General features: G+C 39.3%; 1 protein-coding gene across 6 annotated transcripts in view; it reads left to right on the top strand.

Moving 5' to 3' along the window:
- Nucleotides 1-18,682, top strand: part of FHOD3 (formin homology 2 domain containing 3) — a 374,111-nt gene that overhangs the window by 311,438 nt on the left and 43,991 nt on the right. For all 6 annotated transcript variants that reach the window (XM_066185497.1, XM_066185488.1, XM_066185478.1 and 3 more), the window contains 2 exons: nt 6,224-6,382; nt 14,618-14,800. In XM_066185497.1, coding sequence (XP_066041594.1) covers nt 6,224-6,382; nt 14,618-14,800 — 342 coding nt within the window. The remainder of the gene's footprint in view (nt 1-6,223; nt 6,383-14,617; nt 14,801-18,682) is intronic.

The following is an 18,682-nucleotide window of genomic DNA, read 5'->3' as shown; positions in this document are numbered from 1 at the left end:
AGAGATGAGCCTAGGGTAGTGTATGTGCCAAGTTGCCCTGCTTAGGTCTGCCAGTTGTGGGATATCACTCCAGGTGGCAAATACCAACAAATTTTACATTAGATTGTCCACAGCTGAGTGCCAAACTAGATATTGGAGTCTGAAATACTTTCTGTTGTATTCATAAAAAGGTCACAGCATGGTGATTCATATCTGTGTATTTGACAGTTCTTCACTTGGTAATATTTTCCTAATCATTATGTGGAAAGGTTAGAATATCAGAATATCTGCTGCAGAAAGTCTACACATGTGCTTTGTTCTGAAGGATCGAATTATCAGCTGGACCATGTTTACAGCTGAGCTCTGCAGGGATGTTGGGATTTTGTTTTATACTGGTGAAAAGGCCTATTTTAAATCTTTAATTTATGCAATGTGGCAATTTTAGGATAGATGCTGGCACAGGAATACCTCTGTAGCTAGGATTCCCTCTTCCTTAGTATTGTTACAAAATAAACTCACAAAGGCTCGTGACATGGCTGTTTAACATTAGAATCAACAACAAAAGGAAGCTTTTTATAGTTACATTTAGGAGGAATTTGAAGTAGCATTAAAAAAGTTATTAGCCTAAACATTTGTTTTTCATGGCTACATAAACTCTATTTCTTCTACGCAGTGTAATTGGTATCAGGGAAACAATGTTTTTTTCCAGTTAATGTGACAGTAAAAAATGTCCATCTCTCTTAAAAGAAATGAATTGCTTGTGTGTTTTCTCTGTATGCCTATATGCCTTATAGTAACATAAGAAACGGTCAGCACCTTAAATATTTTACTTCTCTTTAGGTAGAGAAAGTTATTTTATCTATTATGTATTATAGATATTATTGTTTGCTCCTACTCTGGGGAATCAGGAGGTCTCACAGTAAAGGTTCTCTGTGTCACTTGTCCAGTTTGTTAACTCAAAATTTTCTAATAGTTCTTCTTGATCTTCTTGACCAAGTGGAAACACTGGAATTGTAATCAAGCCCCCAAATATCTAGCAAGCAACAGGTACCTAAAGAGATGGCTCATGTAGATCTGCCATCATTGCTCTTAGTTGAATTTTTTTGTGACACAGATGCATGCAAATCTGAAACGTATAGTGTAGCACCTTTAAAAATGCATTCAGCTGATTATTCTTCTGGCCAATGCTGAGATTAATTTCTCTCTCTAATTCCTTTTCTGCTGAGGAAGGAATGCTGGTGACATTGTGGCATGCTACTCCTCATCTCTCTCCCCGTAAATACAAATCTGCCACAGATGGTTCATAGATGGAAGGAATGAGAGCATTTTCTTAGATCCATAAAATATTTAATTCCTTGAATTGAATGTGGAATGATAACATATTTGCCATTTCCAAAATTTAGCTTTGTGCTAAGTGCCAGCATTGTAATGGAGCACTCTGGCTGATTCCTAATCTTTTATTCTCACATAAAATTTTGATAAAATTTAAAGTTGTTGGAATTATGACTTGTTTACTTTTCCAGTCAATCATCGGTGCATGTTCCCAAACTACCCTTGGCTATTTTCCCTCCCTCACACTTGCTTCTCAAACCTGCCTGATGCTTTGGCACAGCTTTTGGCTTCTGGCTGGAAGATGAGTGAGCAGGTTTCTTTGAAATTAGTGCAAGTCTGAGGAATGATTTAGGTGCTTTCCCCTTGGCGACTAATAACTGCTCTCTGCGTGAGACATTGTATTTTTGGCTCTCTTTCTACCCTGCCCCATAACACAGAAGTCTCCTTGTCTCATTGCAGAGAAGACAATGGGGACCGAGGAGTACTGTAGTAGAATTCTGTGCAGGGTTTTGAAACTCTTGCCTGGTTTTTGTGAACACCAGCAAATCTTCCAGAGACGAGATGGTCCTTAGATCAAGTGGGAGTGGGAATAATTAGGCAGACCACCGAATCCTAAAAGACTTGAGGTTTGGTGCAAAGATTGCACTCAAATTAGGATAGGTCTCGATTTTTCCAGACTGCTTGGTTTATTTCCAGAGAGCACATTCCCCGTTGTGTCTAGTTTCTCCTGTCCAATGGCTGCAATCCAAAACAGGTTTATTCTATAATATTGTAAAGTCTGACTCACAGCTCAGTTGGTTCAGCTGAAAAAAGAGAGTGCAGAGCAACAAATCAAAAGTCAAATCTCTATATTTCATAGCAAGAGATGGAAGTAGGTGCATGGAAAAGGAACAGTCCAGAAGGATGAGAGGAGAAGCAAAGTCAGGGTGTATAAAGGGGAGGCTTGGCTCTCTCTTGTGCTTATGCTCTCTCATACAGCTGTAACCAATTTTACTCCAGTTTCTAATCCTTCACTGTGATTTCCACAACACACAGCTATAAACAGCTACTTCCTGGCTCATGAGAAGTTTTTCATTAAACACAATAGACTGTAATAAAATAAAGTGGATTTAAAATTGTAGGATATAATACGGGGTTTGGGGGACTGGGAGAAGAGATTCTTGATTTTAGGAAATCTTATGCCACACTGAGAAACTTGCACACTGATGTTATTTAGTGGAGCACCTTTAGTTGCAGATGGTTTATTTTTTTAGAATAGACCACCCTACATTATATTTGCCAATAGAAAGAGTGATCAGCTATCCCCTCCAAACCAGTGTAGTTTTTCCTTCCTTCTCACTCCACCAAACAAAGCAGGTATTTTGGCAAAGTACTTCAAAGTGTTTACTTTTCTGTGAAGAGAAGTGAAATCATGCAGACACTCCTGAATTAAATGTTGATGTTCAGCCTTTTTGCCATCCACTTGGTTTTGCATGAAAGTATTATTTTGCTGATTCATGTATACCCTGTGGGACATAGTGATCCATCATGTGCCCACAGACATAAAAATTAGTAGGAGAGAAAAAGTAAGGAATCTGCTTTCGTGTACACAGGCTTAGACACATATTCCTTTTGAATGGATTTGTTGCAATTTCAGTAAATGCCAAGACAAGTCATAAATGTGGACCAGAATTTCAGGAAAAGATTACAAACAGGTATCCTGGAAAAAGTCAGTGGCAGCTGAGCAATTTCGTTTTAAATCTCTTGTATTGAATGCTTACTAATGAAGATAAAAATAAAATTTTAAAAAAAAGACCTCTCACTATTAAGGTAGATTTTTCTGTACTACTGATGCAGACTTTTGCAACTTGAAAGGCAGGAGATATTTCTGAATTGGTGGTCATAATATAATTACTTATTTATTTATATGACCACTTGAAAAGTCATTTAATTTTTCCTGCTTCTCACATTGGTTAAAGCAAAGGGGCATGTTTAAGGATATGTTCTGATCAGACTACAAATCACTTTCTGTGGGATGGTAATAGGTTTTAAATAATCCATCTGAAGACTACCCAGTCTGCAACAGAGGCAAGAGAATGTGGCCAGTTAGGTCTTGTAAAGGTGTAAATTCACTATAATTTTTAATACATTGCAGAAGTGTTTGTTTTCCACAGATTATACTACCTAGTATGTTTGTATTTTATAGATACTTTTGCAATTACATAAAATTATATAGTATATATAGTATGCAGAAGTTCAGGGATTACACTTCATACTAACATATTAAAATATAAAATCAAGTGCATTAGTTCACTGTTCCCTCAAGCATTTTAAGTCACTCTCTGGTAATGAATTTATAAAGCATAGATTGAGGTCACCAAATATTATAGTATAAATTAGTAGTTGTAGCTTATTTTAACAGTCAGACACTTCCACCTGTGCAATTTCATTGCAGACAAAAAGTAATTCTTTTCCTAGCAATAAGGTAGTAAAGTTCATAGTAGTAAAATCTTTCTCTTTTCTTCATCCCTTTATTTATTTGGAAAGGATTTCTTTGGAACTCAGATGTCGTCCCAAGAATGGGTTTAAAATCTCTTCAGCCCTTGTTTTTGAAAAGGGTTACTCACCCTAACATTTTATATCCCATATGCAGTTATAGCTCTGGAAAATGCCTCCATGCACTCATGCCCTGTACAGCTCATCTGTCCTTCATAACTCATTGTTAGGGAGCGCGTGCACTGTGGAGATCTCAGTGATCCCGGCCGTGAGTGTCCTGGGACCCCCAAATTAATATGTCTCTCTTGTCAAACTTGGGAGCCTAAAAACGGAGCTGCAGATTTGAGGCCTGCTTACCCATACCACATGTGGGAAGCCTAAATTTAACTCCTATCCCCTGGCCTTTTCTCTTCCGCATTAATTCTTTGGAGCTGTGTAATTCTGTGCTCCAAAGGACAAGGTAATAAGTGGTGGTTTAAAAAAGGCCTAGGGCAATACAAACTCAAGAGGAAGCAGTCTCTGGTGAACCCCGTTTGGTTTTAATGTGGTCTTGGCCACTAACTGTGGTCCTGAGAATGTGATTAGCGGCTCGGGAAGTAAAACTCACGGCATTAAAGGAGAAGCTGCATCTCACATCCTTCAGGTAGCTCCCCAAGAAAAAGAGGACTCTACTCAAAGAAGGGAAAGTTCAGGAAGGCTTTGGGGATACTTTTAAGCTTTTAAGAGATCAGTTCTGACAGAACTGATATAAAAACCTCGAAAACAAATGTTATCTTTTCTCTCCTAAAATTTATTCTGTTTACTGCAAAATTGCTTCTTTTTAAGTTTAGAAAAACAACCCTCTTTTTACTTTCTCAGATCATTGTTGGGTATTCTCCAATTCCTGTGAACTGCACCTGCCTTCAGTCCCATATGCCCCCTGAAGTTGCATCATACATTAGTTGTTCTGGTATAATGAACGACTGTGGTATCACACAGGTGCTGGGCAGGCTGCAGGAAGCAGTGGGCAAACCTCTTCCTGTGCAAGTAAGGTTCTGAGCTATGCCAGAAAAATGTATCTTTTTAATGATACAGCTGCATTCCCCATTTTTCTGGAGGTGCTTTGATGAATTCGTCTTTACTAACTTCCAATTCAAAACCAGCACGTAGGCCTGGCGGTGGGGTACTTTGTGTCTTGGTGGCTGTGGAGCAGACCCAAAGAAAGTGAAGGACAAAGCTCAGTAGTCTGAAAAACAATCCTGAATGCAAATTAAGACTTGAGCAGTAAGTCTTCTCCAGGGCTTTCCCCAAATCCACAAGAGATGAAAGACTGATACTTCAGCATGCAGGACTTCTCCCTACACTGCTGTTTTTGACAGCATTTTTCAGTCCATCTCTGATAGGGAAGAGGAACCACAGAAAACATGTTTACAGTGTTCACATACATGCAGAGGGGGGAAAGGGTATGAGGGGCAGAGTCCTCTCACCTTTCAGCTACCTGGCACAACATATGTAGTTTCCAAAGAGAGACCTAGCATGGGATGATGAGAGAGAGAAGGAGAGACATGCTGAGGTGTAAAAGCAAAGACCGCATTCAACACTACCTTATGCCATATAAGTGGATTTCAAATCACGTAGCATAGTTGGTTCACATTTTGCCACTGTAAGGATGGGGAGAAAGAGAAAGAAATTCCTTGTGTCTACAATAGAATAGAATTTAAAGCATTTGTTGCCAGTTCTTTGTGATTTTATTATTGTTTGTACTGGAGGTAAGATCCAGGGGTATGAATAGTCTCAAATAAAACCTTGAAAAAAGCATGAGGGTTGAAATTTTTCTGCATCTCTGAAGGACTTGACAGACGTATCATGAGCAGCATGGTAGAATAACTTTCCCTGGCAGCCAGAGGTCAGAAAACCATGCCAGTGCCTCCAGAGGGGCACCTATGCCTCCTTTGCCAGTGTCTGAGGTGGATTTATAACACAGGAGAATGCTGGCAGGCAGGTGGAAACAATTCTGTTTCCCAGCCAGCCCCACAAGTGAGAAAGGGTTCAGATTGGTGCATCTAACAGGGAACTGAGCCCTGGAGCCCCTTGGCTGCGCAGCTGCTGCACCATTAGTCCTGTGCTGGCCAGTCCTTCTGCACCGCAGAGCTCTGGTCTGGCAGAGGCAGTTTCAGGTGTTTTTCAGACTGGCTTCTGTCCCAAACTGCCTTTTTGAGGGCTGTGTCAGACTAGCTCTGCTTTGCACGGCAGCACTCAGATCTCTGAATCCTGGCACCTCATGTTGATGGGATAAGGATGTGCTAGAAGAATTCAGCTTGTTTTGATGCCTGCAAATAAATTAGGTTTTCATTCAGTGTCAGCTTTCTCTAGTGGGGGAAGTCATTAGTGAAAGGAGTGACTTTTCCTTTATAAAACAGATCAGAGGAATAATGACCTTGTTCTCATCTTTCCCAAGAAAACTGCTGCAGATGGGAAGCGACAGGAGATCATTGTGTTGGACTCAAAGCGAAGCAATGCCATTAATATTGGCTTGACTGTGTTGCCCCCTCCCCGCACCATCAAGACTGCTATTTTGAACTTTGATGAATATGCCTTAAACAAGGAAGGAATAGAGGTAAGAAAGAACAGTTGATGTCTTCAAGTCTGCATTTGCAATACTTTTTTTCCCCATGTTGCATGTGGTACAGGCCAGACTGGTCATGGAAGAAATAGAAGGGAGTGTATTATATCGTGTCTGAGTGTTGAAGTTTGTGAAACCAGTGCAAGTTTGTGAAACCAGGGCTCAGAAGCAGGAAGCATCGTGAGGCTGGGCACGCTCAGTGATCATGGATTATCTGCTTTGTTTGAGTAGCAATGGTGTTAATTCCTGTCAGGTTTTTCAGAGTAGTATCTGAAGCTTGACTGAAATATTGTGAGCAGCAAAAATAGGCAGTGAGTTACTAGGGCTGATGCAACTAGTACAGGGTTTAATAAATTTCATGCCCAGCTAGCTGTTGGAGCCATTCTAGATTGTATATCTAATGGAAAACAAATACGGCGACTAGTTCTGCCCAGAATAGCATTTCTGTGTTACTGTTGTTTGAAGAAAAGCAGTTGGTATAAAGATTACAGATGATGTAATTTTTACCACTACATGTTTGACTTTGCAGATATTCTTACCAAGATCCAAGATGAGCTCTGTTTATTTTTTTTTTATCAAAACATTTTTCTTCTATGAAGTGTAAAAGAAGCCTGTGGCTCCACTGTTTTTTTCATTATGGTCGTAATAATTTCAAATTTTTTTTTCCAATAAGCCTGTATCATCTAGCAAGAGTAATCTGCACAGCTACAAATCTCAACCAGTGGCTATCAGAGGTCATGTATTAATTCACAGTCACCTTTTAGTGGTTTGGCACTGTGTTTCATGATTTCCCCCTTCCCACCTCCACCTCGCTGACTACAAAAGAAAATGAGAAAAGTTTCCTGGACTGAAAATGGTGTTGCCAACAGTTGGATGCAAAAGAAATGCTTAAGGCAAAAGATCCTTCTAGCTAGAAGGCAAGACCTGGAATGTTGCTTCTTCCCCAAGCTGTATTACTTTTTGCTATATGCATATTTTATTCATATTATGAAGGTGGCAGATCACTCTAAAACCAGTAATTTTTCATGACCCAGCCCAAATACCCACCACTGCAGTCTGCAGTACTAAGCTTTAAAATATTGGAGAGAAGTACCCCTCCAGCCAAGCCCAACTCACAGCCAGTTAGATCTCAGTGCTGTAGGTAGGCAGTGTTTCCATACAAAGTCCAACATAAAATGGCTGACAAAGGAGAAATCTTCATTAACTTCTGTGTATCCTCTCCTTAGAACTGTGTCCTTCTCCTGGTTTCAGGTACTTTGCACAGCCCACCCTTTTCACTGCCAACATTTTTCTCTGGGCTATCCATCTGCCAGCCACCTGTTCTGGTGTCCACAGCTGTGCTTTGTACCACCACACCCTCCTTTGGGTGACCTTTCCATTAGCTGCCAAGAACCCATAATTTCATTTAAAATATGTATGAAGGTGGATTTCAATTTGAAGAATTTAAGAAACCAGGAAATTGTACGCTCTTAATATACTTGCCCAGAGCTAAAGAAAGGGTCTCTGAGGTCTGTCCTCACAGCTTGATGTGATGTGAGTAATCCTAATGTGATCATTCAGGTATTTGAAATCAAGAGAAAGGGTAAGTGCAGCAGAGCCCAGGTACTTTGCACTTTGAGGAATGAAGTCTTGATTGGTTGGGAAGGATTATGTCCATGGAGACAGGAGCTTTTTTCCCTCAACTATATATATTTATTTTGTCAGGTGAAACCCCACACTGAATTCAGATTTTCTTTTCAGTCCCAAATTACATGTTTTTCTTACAACATGTTACAGAGTCAGACCTTCATAGTGACACATAGGGCTGGATTAAGCTATGCAGTACTGGCCAGGTAGCACACAGGTTGATACAAAAATGAATTATTGTGAGTCCCATGCTTTTCAGCAGATCCTTGCCTCAGTTTTCCATACGGCCCCTTTGGTCTACAGTATAGGCAAGCTTTGTTTCCTGTGTCTCTTCCCTTTTTCTGTCTGTTCATTGGCTTTAGCCCTAAAGTTAGCACAGTGGGAAGAGAGGTTGTTGTTTCACCCTAGATTTTTAGAAAGTTTTCTGATTCATATCTATCTAAATATAGGGAAATAATTAGTCGCCACTTTGATTGAATCAGTAATAGTGTAACAATCAACTTCATTTATTAAAAAATACACAGATAATACAGCAATTTGCTATATAATGCAATTGATAGCTTATCTATGGGTTGATTGAGGCAGGACTGGTATGGAAAGAAAATGCAATTTTTGCCTAATAAAAATTGTACCACAGTGGATACTCAAAAGCCTTTCTGCACAATAATTTTCTAGAAGAGATGTCACATCCAGTAAGCAGAAGAGAGAGTAGGAAAATAGATGTGTGCAGTGACAACATAGCATTCACTGCTGAAATTTCAGAGAAGTTATAATTTAAGACTGTCTTCAGCTTTTGTCAGATACAAATTGAGCAGAGTACCAACAGTGTAAAAAGTCACCTGAGCCATCCTTTGCCTTGGCAGTGAGCTCTGTGCTGTGTCCTTTGCTGAGGAGTATCACCACTGTCATGTGTGTGTGTGGCTTTAGATTTGCATCTCAGTGGATTAAATGGTACCTTAAAACTGACCTTAGCAATTCCTTTAAGGATAGTGGACTAAAGCAGTGCTGGCAGTAGTGCTAGCAACAAGGCCGGGATGCAGTGGGCTGCAGGCCCAAATTCATAATAGCCCAATTCTTTATTTGCTCAGTCCATAGTTAGAGCAGTAGGTCCAATAGAGCCTCCCTCCACTGCTGCCCTACATCCTGCTGAATGCTGCTTTGCTTTTGATGTTGAACTCTTGTTAGTAATCCATACTTCACCTTTTGACTTTAAAGATATAAATAAGTGGAAAAAATACTCCAGTTACTTTAACGCCCTCTATCCTTAAGTATGATGTGTGTTTTTAAGTCTTAAAGTGGTTAGGTTACCCTGAGATGTGAAAAAAGGCAGAAAGTGTGTCCATGACACTAGAATGGCAGATGTAGTCCACTTAGAATGCAAAACAGGCACTGTTTAAGACTTATTTTCAGAGGAATGCACATTGTGTGTTTGCAAGCATGAGCCAATCCAGCTAAAAAAAAAATTTGCTGCCTTATGTTTGCCAAAGTGTTTGTGTTTTCCTTTCTTTGAATGCTTGGCATTCATTGTGTTCAAACAACTTGGAGCTCACTGAAGAAGAAAGAGCTGCTTCCTTAGCATGGATGAGGTCTTGCTGTGAGTTAAGCAAAAGAGGCAAGCTTAAAATCCTGGCGCCTGATTTTTATAAATCAGAGGCAACTGCAAGAATGAAGTCCAACCAACCAGTCCTTGGTGCATTTCTGTAGCGAAGGAAACAAGTGGATCCCTCCATAAAGGGCTACTCAGTAAGGAAATGCGGACCAAAATGAAATAATACCAAAGACTATGGTTAATTTAGCAGACTAAAATTAGGGTAATACTGTGAGGAAATTAGCATGGTTTGTTTTCTGCTTTACCGTATGGCTTTGTGATGCTACACAATGTTGATTGCATTAGTAGGTACAGCTTTTAGTAAATCTTTGAAATGAAAACGTCTCTCCAGGTGTGCTGTACCCCCCATACCCTGGTGTGCTACCCTGCATTCCCGTGATAAATAATTGGAAGTATTGATTGATGATGATGTAAAAAGGAGTAAGAAGTGAGAGCTTGATGTTAAAAAGCCAGATGGTGACATGTATGAACAAAAATCAAAATTTGATTTTTGCAAGCAAGTAAAGTATTTACATTTTTATTCTGATCATTGATTCTGATTGAAAACATCAACATTTGCAGTTTCCAATTTGTTTAGCTAATGCTTTGTGAGAGTGATGGGATGTCTCAAATGATGCTAGCACATGTGACCGGAAAGAACACCTTTTTTCACAAGTCTAGACAGAAGAGAGAATGGCCTCAGTGGTGCCTTGCTGGCCAGACACCCATAGTCAGCGTATCACAGCCCTAATCTGTTTCAGACTTTATTTAAAGAAAAAATGCCACACTTTGTCTCCTTGCAGCAAACCAAACCACCATCTGCAGTTTCTGTGACCAGCAAAAACATGTTCATGTATTTCTGTAGAGAGCTGAGGAAGAGGAATGGTCTGACTGAGGCAATGGTATCAGTTCCTGAGTCTCAGTTCCTGATTTAGAGGGTGATAATCAGCATTTTAGATGTAATTCCTTCTCAGAATTGGATCATTTTTGGAAGAATTGTAATGTAATTAGTGCAGGTGGCTTCCCTTACGGTGAAGTTCTCACCTTCATATGCTGTTACATTTTCCTAGAGTTTCTACAGGTAATGCAAACCAGCAATGGGCCTTGTTAACAGCTGCCTTGGAAGCTGAAATGTGAGAAAGCCATTCAGGAGTTGAATTGTTTTCTGAGGCCTGTCAAATATCTGGTGAAATACCCACTAACGTGTATTTGGTCATGCAGCTAACTTTGTGTACCTCAAGCCACAGAAAGCTCTGGACACAACAAACAGATATTTGAGTTACTAATCTTTTCAGGCTGTTGTTCACCTGGTAAAATCAGGTGAAAACAAACACAGAAGATGAGACACCTCTGCAACCTTATCATCACTGAGAAGCCCCAGTATCTCATGAAAGAGAACACTTAAGCACCTAATTTCCTCAGAGGCACTAGGATATTCACCATCACTGCTTAGGTGCTTCCTTGCATCCCACACTGAAGGTCCATGACCCTCAGCCGTATGTTCCTTTTGTAAGTCTTCCCTCTTAGGAACTTTTGGAGATTATACCTCAGGATGGCAGAGTTCAGGAAATAAGCCCTTTGATCCCTTTGCTGAAAGTTCAAGCAGGTGGCTGAGTCTGGCAGCAGAATAATTTGGGTCCATTATCTCATGCAAAAATTGCCTATTTTCCTCCATTATTTGTGAAGTGGTTTTCTTCGAAACATAAGACTCTGGCCCAAACAGTTGTGTGAGAATGCGTGAAGGGGTAATATATGTGTCACATGTACTAGAGAATATGAGCATAGGGTTTGTTAATAACCAGTTCTTCTTTAATTGACCAGGAAGTTGCTGAGACCATCTCAGTTACAAGAAAAGACCAAGAGAGCTGGGTCTGTCCAGCCTGGAGAAGAGCAAACTGACAGAATAGATGTATTTAGTATCTGAAGGGAGGATGTCAACAGAATGCATCCAGGCCCTTCTCAGTGGTTCCCAGCAATAGGACAAGAGGCAATGGGACAAGAGGCTTCCTGATGCCCAGGAAGTTCCACCTGAATATGAGAAAGAACTTCTTTACTGTGCAGGTGACTGAGCATTGGAACAGGTTGCCCAGAGAGGCTGTGGAGTCTCCCTCACTGGAGATATTCACAAACCATCTGGTTGCAATCCTGTGCCATGTGCTCTGGGATGGCCCTGCTTGAGCAGGGGGTTTGGATCAGTAGTCCCACTGTGGTCCCTTCCAATGTAACCTACTCTGGGATTCTGTGTACTGAGAGCAATATGAAGAAGAGCAATATGAAGTAATGATTGGACTCTGAGCTGTTTGTGATTTAATGGTCACATCAGGTGCCAATAACCTTCTGCCCTGCTGTGATTTTATGCTGCTTTTAATGTTAGATTTTTTTTAAATAATAGAAATAAAAACTAAAATAATAATAAAGTGGCAGATGGTGTACTCATCAGTTTCCAGCACTGAACAAATGGCTCAAATTAGTCAGAGTGGAAATAGAGAAGAGGAGCATTTCACTACTTGCTCAGGGGCACACCGAGGATGATGACCAGCAGGAACAGAATCATTTGCCCAAGCAGATCCAGAGTGCTGGTGTAGGTCGTTTCTATGGGGGCACTAGCACCCTGGATGGTGTGAGACCTGCCAGTAGCTCTGGCCCCACCAAGGCATGGCTTTCAGCAGTAGGGCTGATCATCAGCAGCTGGCACCACAAGCACAGGCTCTTTTGCTTGGCATTCTCTGTTTCACATAGTATGGTATGCAGCACAGCAGCCTTGCAGAACTTGGACATGAATGCTTTTTGTCAGCTCCATCTATCTTGTGATGTTTATATAAAGCTCAAGGAGGAGGAGAGTCCCTTTGGAAATAAAGCTTACTGTTTCTTTGCTCTCTTTAAAATGCCCCAAAGCAGTGCAAAATCTGGAGTGAAGGCATTGCCCCACCACAAAATACTTGTGGGATCCCTGGGTAGCTGCCAAAAGTCATAGTTATTTGTAAGGAGCAATTGAGAATACTACTGCAATGTTAGCCTTCAAAAATGCATCAGAAGCATTTTTACATCCATCGCATTACTACTGCTAAACTCTCCATGTATGGATGTTCAATATGTATCCCATTTGCAAGCTGCGCTGTCTCAGCTGAGGGCGTGTTGGCTTCCTCTAGTTGTGGAAGAGAGGAGTAGGTACTAAGATGCCTGATTCCTCCAAGGGACACTGTGAAACACCTTTCTTTATGAGTTTCAGGCTCAGTCTGGGTTTTTTTACAGACTTTTTTAGGTGAGTATTGGTTGACCACTGAGACCATGAAGCTGCTATTTATAAATCTAGTTTTATGTTAGGTATGATCCAAGTTACAGATTTCAGCATGTCTGGGTGGATGGATGGCAGGCACATCTCAAAATCAATACTCAAGTGCTGTCAGTTGGAACACATGTACATCAGAATATTTTCCAAGCTAAGGAAAAGCACCAGAGTGTAATGAGGGATTTTCCTCCGGTTTTTTGTTTGTTTGTTTGTTTGTTTGTTTGTATTTTTTAAATTTAAGATATTAATTTATTAAGGTAGAATCTTGAGTGTCCAAGCAAGGAGGCTTTTTTTTTGTTGTCATTGTTGTTTATAACAACAAAGAGCAAGAGAGAGAGGCAACATTAACCAAAAAAATGCTTCTTTACTAATGTGTGTGGAAGAAAGTGGACAGCAATACAAATGCTGTGGCTGAAATTAAATAAGTCCCAGTTCAACAAATTGAACATTATTTTCCTGCTGAACTCTTGTTTTTATTGCCTGATTGACCAGGAAAAGTCCCTTGCTCTCTATCCACACTTAGCTCCGATGCTGTGCAGACAGCAAGGGGAGCTATCGGTACTGGAAGGGGGCAATTGTGCTGCTTTGATGAATTGCCTATGTCCAGGGTTGGAACAAGGCTGTAGTTTGGATTGCCGGGTCTGATAACTCTTTGGCTGTATTTTTATTATTCTCTCCTCCCCTTCAAAACAGCCTCTATCATTATAGACGGCTACAGCAAAAGCATGTCATTCCTGGGATGAATAAACATAAGTTGTGTTAAAAATCTGCTTTGCTTTAAGGAGGCAGTGATCAGTAGGATAGAGGCCTCAACTTGCCTGATGCCTTTATGTTGTTTTGCTTTTCTTTTTTATTTTGAAGTGCATTTATTGTGTTAAAAACTGATTAAGAGGCAACACCTTAGAGAGCAATACTTTCAGAAGGAAAGCTGCCACATTCAAACAAACCTGTAAAATCCATGAATTGAAGAGAAAATTTAAATATTTTGAGCCACACTGACAGCAGAAACTGAAGATATTGAGATCCTTTTTCAGATAAAAAGAAAAAAAAGCCATATGTTATGCAGTGCATAATTCAGCTTTAAATTCAATGTGTGTTCCTTGGGAAGTTGTCAGTTAGGGTGAAATCTTTAGGAGTGACCTAGTAAGCTGCAATAGTTTCCATTTTCTGTAAGAAAAACAAAACAGACTGAACAAAAAATAAGAAATTATGGGAACAGCAAGGGACAGGAGTCTTCAAGTTATTCCTGTATACAAGTGTGCTTGAAGATTTGTAGATATTGGGGCTAAAAGAGATCTTAAAATCTAGTCTGACCTGTTGTAAATCACAGGCCACAAAACTGTTCTCCTTCTACCCTGACTTCCATATGTAATTTACAGAAAGATATTAAGTTCTAACTTAAATGTATGAAAGTTGATGAGATCTGTCCTAATTTCCTTTTATCTCCTTCAGTGTTTCTTCCCATGATTAGCCATATCTGAATACAGATTTCAAAAAAATAAAAAGGCATTTTATTCCAGGTACATTTTTAAACAAACTGCAGGTGTGTGAGATAGCACTTCTCATTTTGCTTCCTTGTGCAGTGGATTAGTTCTTGGATACTACTGTGCTGTCCTAATCTAACAGTCAAGGACTTGAGGACTTTTACTGTGGCTTCTGTGGGGTCACCCAGCTCGCACTCCTCTCAGCCCCACCACTGATGCTTGCCTTTTGTCTCCCTGTACAGAAAATCCTGACCATGATCCCAACTGAGGAGGAAAAGCAGAAGATCCAGGAAGCACAGCTGGCAAATCCCGATGTCCCCCTGGGCAGCGCTGAGCAGTTCCTTCTCACCCTCTCCTCCATCAGCGAACTCTCTGCCAGGCTCCAGCTCTGGGCTTTCAAGATGGACTACGAGATAGTGGAAAAGGTGAGGGAAAGCACAGGGATGGGTGGAGACTATTCCGAGGCTTTGCTTAATCTTTCCCTGACCTTGGAATTATATGAACATTTTGAGGAAATGGTAAATGGGTCACTTTTGTTTCGGTGGCCAACCAGGAAACTGCTAAAATGATCCTTCATAATCTCTTCGTTCTATAAAAGAAAATTAAGAGATTATGTCTTCCTTCCTTTAATTAGTCAGTAATGATACTGAAACAAAGAAGAGGGCTAAATCTCTGCAACATCTTCTCCAGATGTTGTTATTCAGGAAATTCTAACTTCAGAGCAATGAGAATTTTTCTTTGGTAAAGATTTAGTAAGGATTACTGTATTCAGTCTTATATTATGAGAGTATTGATCTTAAAACCATTTGAACTAAGGAAAACACTTTCCATTGAGGTTTTATTGTTTATAGCCCTCAAAATTCTATACAAAAGATAAGACAGTTCAGCTCAATCTCCCACAGTTGTTGCCACCTTCTCCAGAGATGGCATTCATTTAAAGAACACTGTAATTGGCGTGTCTGACCAGAGCAATAAATCCTGGGCAAAAATTTTAAAATGAGGGTGAAATTTTGGTGCATAGATGAGACAGAATGAAACTGTGTAGGGGGTTTCAGGTACTTGCTGCCTTTCACAAGGTCCTCCAGGAATCTCTGCACAGGAGCTTCCTTTTACTGCACTTCTGGTGCATACCCCTGGCATTGCCATTAAAGCAGCTCTCTTCTCTACATATTAGTTTTGTATGTGTATCTGTGCACATAGGTGTTTATTGAAAAGTTGGTATAACTGTGTGATATGGATTCTAAAAAGTGGGACATGCTTGTGAAAATGTCTTGTGTTTACCTAACAGTGGTTATTTAATGAGTTGTGCAACAGTGGATTGGTTTGCAGGTGATACTGTAAAGATTACTCAGCCTTTACTTAATTTTCTTAGATGTAAGGACATGCAATCACACGAATACTCAGGATTTTTAATTGGAATGTCTTAGTATTAGCCATTTACATTTCTGACCTGTCTAACAAAATACTTGTATCTGGCATGAATACTTCTTTGCCAGTTTGTTTTGTATCTTTTTTTGGTTTTTTTCACTATTTATTCTGCTTTGAAGTTACCACACGGCTAAATTGTAACTTTCATGTAAGATGAGCTAGCTGTAGCTGTTAATCTCTGCATATACCCAGAATCTTTAGTGTCCTCTCAATCAAAAAGCAAAAAGCTAAAGAAATTCTGAGAGTTTCCTTTTGCCATGGAGTTAGTTAATTTATTGCCAGCTAAAATCCATGCAGAATGGATGCTAGTACAAAATTTCTTAAATACTTAAATTACTCAAAGAAGCAACATCTGTAGTGAGGACAAAACCAACATTTTTATCCCTGTTTGAAGGTAGATAGGATTAAGCATAGTACTTACCATAAAGTGGTAGAGGAAGTAACACATGATAACTGTGATAAAGTATGAGGAGCACATTATAAGCCTAGCAGACAAGCATAGCTAGGACAGACAGCTTGGGTCTTGGGTGAGGGCAAAGAAACGAAAAAGAAACAGGACAGACATCAGGGGTGCAAGGGAGAGTGAGCACCTGGGTGTCTCCATTATCAAAAGTTTAAGGTCCGAGTTTAAGTTCCAGGTAACCAGTAAACATACATGTTATTTAGACCAAATAAGGTACTGTGATATTCAGTTTAAAAAATGAAGTCATTTGCATTAGTGGTTATGATGATAAGAGTCCCTTGAGCGGCTCGCATTCTTCTGTTCTTGAGACTGTGTTTTTGCAGAAGATCTGTCTGCAAAAGGGCAAACCCTTCATGAAACTTAGTTCGCAAAATCACTTAGCTCCACAGCTTTTTCCTTTTTTTTCCTTTTTTTTTTTTTTTTTTTTTTAGACCAGCATTTGCTTGATCTTTTCTTTTTAAATCTTATTTTGTAATAAGGAAAATTCATAGCAGTTCAGAATGCACTCATTATTTACCAAGTCACACATATATTTTATGTAATATACGAGTTCTATTATTTCCATGGGGCTGGAAGTTTTAGATGGTCCCTGTTACCAACAGCGTGAAATACCTGAGTTATTGGTAAGACCAGGGTTCCCATACATGAGACTGTTCTACTAACCTGCCAAGAATAGAGTTCTGCCTGAGTAGGTCTTAGCTTCATCTCTGGCAACCTGGAAGAAAAGAACATGAATTGTTCAAGAAATGGGTTAAGTGATACATAGTTTATGTTCATGAAAAATTTTCAGGCATAATAAGAGATTGTCTTTCTTAGCTTGAATTTAATTAACTAAAGCAAGTCAGGTTACATTTGTAGGGAGCATCCTCAGACTGTGAGGGGCTGAACTGGGTGAATAAATACTCTTTGCTCTCTATAGAAAATGAAAAAAAGAAAAAGCCCATTCTAAATTATTTGCTTGATAATGTGCATGCTGCTTTGAAATGTTAACTTTAATGCTTACCAAAGGTCATCAGTGGAACAGTAATTTCTCTCACCTTTCTTTTGGTATCCTAGTTTAAATGCACAGACAAAAGAAGTTCAAAAAATTGCACTGTGTTCCTACTCATTCCTCATATGGAACTACTTATGATGCAGATATTGTCAAATTTTATTATCTCAAGGGGAATTTAAAATTCTTAAATAAAGGAATAGAAACTTTGAATTTTTTTTACTAAAATCACTGCAGACAAATATATTATTTTTCCTGACGACTTAAAAGATCACAAAATTAATATAATTAATATAAGCAGGTGTAGAAATGAGAAAAGTACAATGAGTTGAGTTCATTTTTACATTGCATCAAACATTTATCAGGCATTATGAGGTGTGTTTCAGACAGAAGTTCTGGACCAATCCTCAAATTTCATTCAAACCTAATTTTTACCTGAAGAATAAAATGTGGTATCCAAGGATATCAGGTAGCTCTGCCTTATCAATAAGCCTTCTTTTGGTAGAAAGTGAGTTTTATAGGAAGAAAGAGTGGGCAAATTTGAAAAAATCAGAAATTTATCTGATTGTTCCGTACCTTGCACACTCTATTGTTTTTTAATCCTACAATAAAATAAGAAATAAAGAGTAATTATAAATGTGTACTATATGCAAGAAAGTCTAAGCTCAGATAACTTGTCTAAATAGATAAATGAAGGGCTCAGTATGGCCTGGTTTGGAAGCCTCTTACGCCATTTTTTTATTCACCTGGAGGATGTTTTAAATTTGTCTTTTGGGAATGGTTTTTTGACAGGTTGACAATTGAACTAAATCAAATAGTTCAGAAGCCCTTGTTTACCACAGATTCAGAGCACTTTGAGTCATCCCATAACTCAACAAAATAAACTAAATCGACTTTAAAGAAACTGAAAGAATACTGTGCAGCAGTTTCATTTTAGTTCACTTCGATAAAGTCTTGGATTATTTAGCACCTCTCCTCTGATGTTTAAACTACTTAGATCACTATCTCATCTCTTAATTTGTCTTGAATTTGCCATATTCTTTTCAAGAGACAAATTGTTCTGTAGTGACTGGAAATGTGTTTCATTCATCTTTTGTGGTAAAATATCACTATAGTTGTTGAAGGAACCGTTGTATGTCTCCAAGAAAATGAAGTTCTCAGTTACTTTGCCTCTTAGTCTAAAATAGCAACTTGATTTTGGCTTCTTGGCTTATAAAGAGTATAACGATTTGGGAAGTTGGGAAAAAAATCTCCCTGCCCATGGCACAGGGGTTGGAACTAGATGATCTTCAGGTCTTTTCCAACACAAACCATTTTATGATTCTGTGAAAAGAATGCTGCTCACAGATGCTTAGAATGGCATTTGAAGATAGAAACAATGTGAACAGTTACTGTGCATACAAAATAAATAACTCTGGGCCTCAC

Source organism: Chamaea fasciata, unplaced genomic scaffold (assembly GCF_029207755.1).
Source record: "Chamaea fasciata isolate MVZ Bird 193981 ecotype frontalis unplaced genomic scaffold, bChaFas1.0.hap1 SCAF_1, whole genome shotgun sequence".
Classification (NCBI taxonomy): Eukaryota; Metazoa; Chordata; class Aves; order Passeriformes; family Sylviidae; genus Chamaea; species Chamaea fasciata.
The sequence above is the reverse complement of the archived record's forward strand: the minus strand, read 5'-3'. Positions and strand labels throughout refer to the sequence as shown.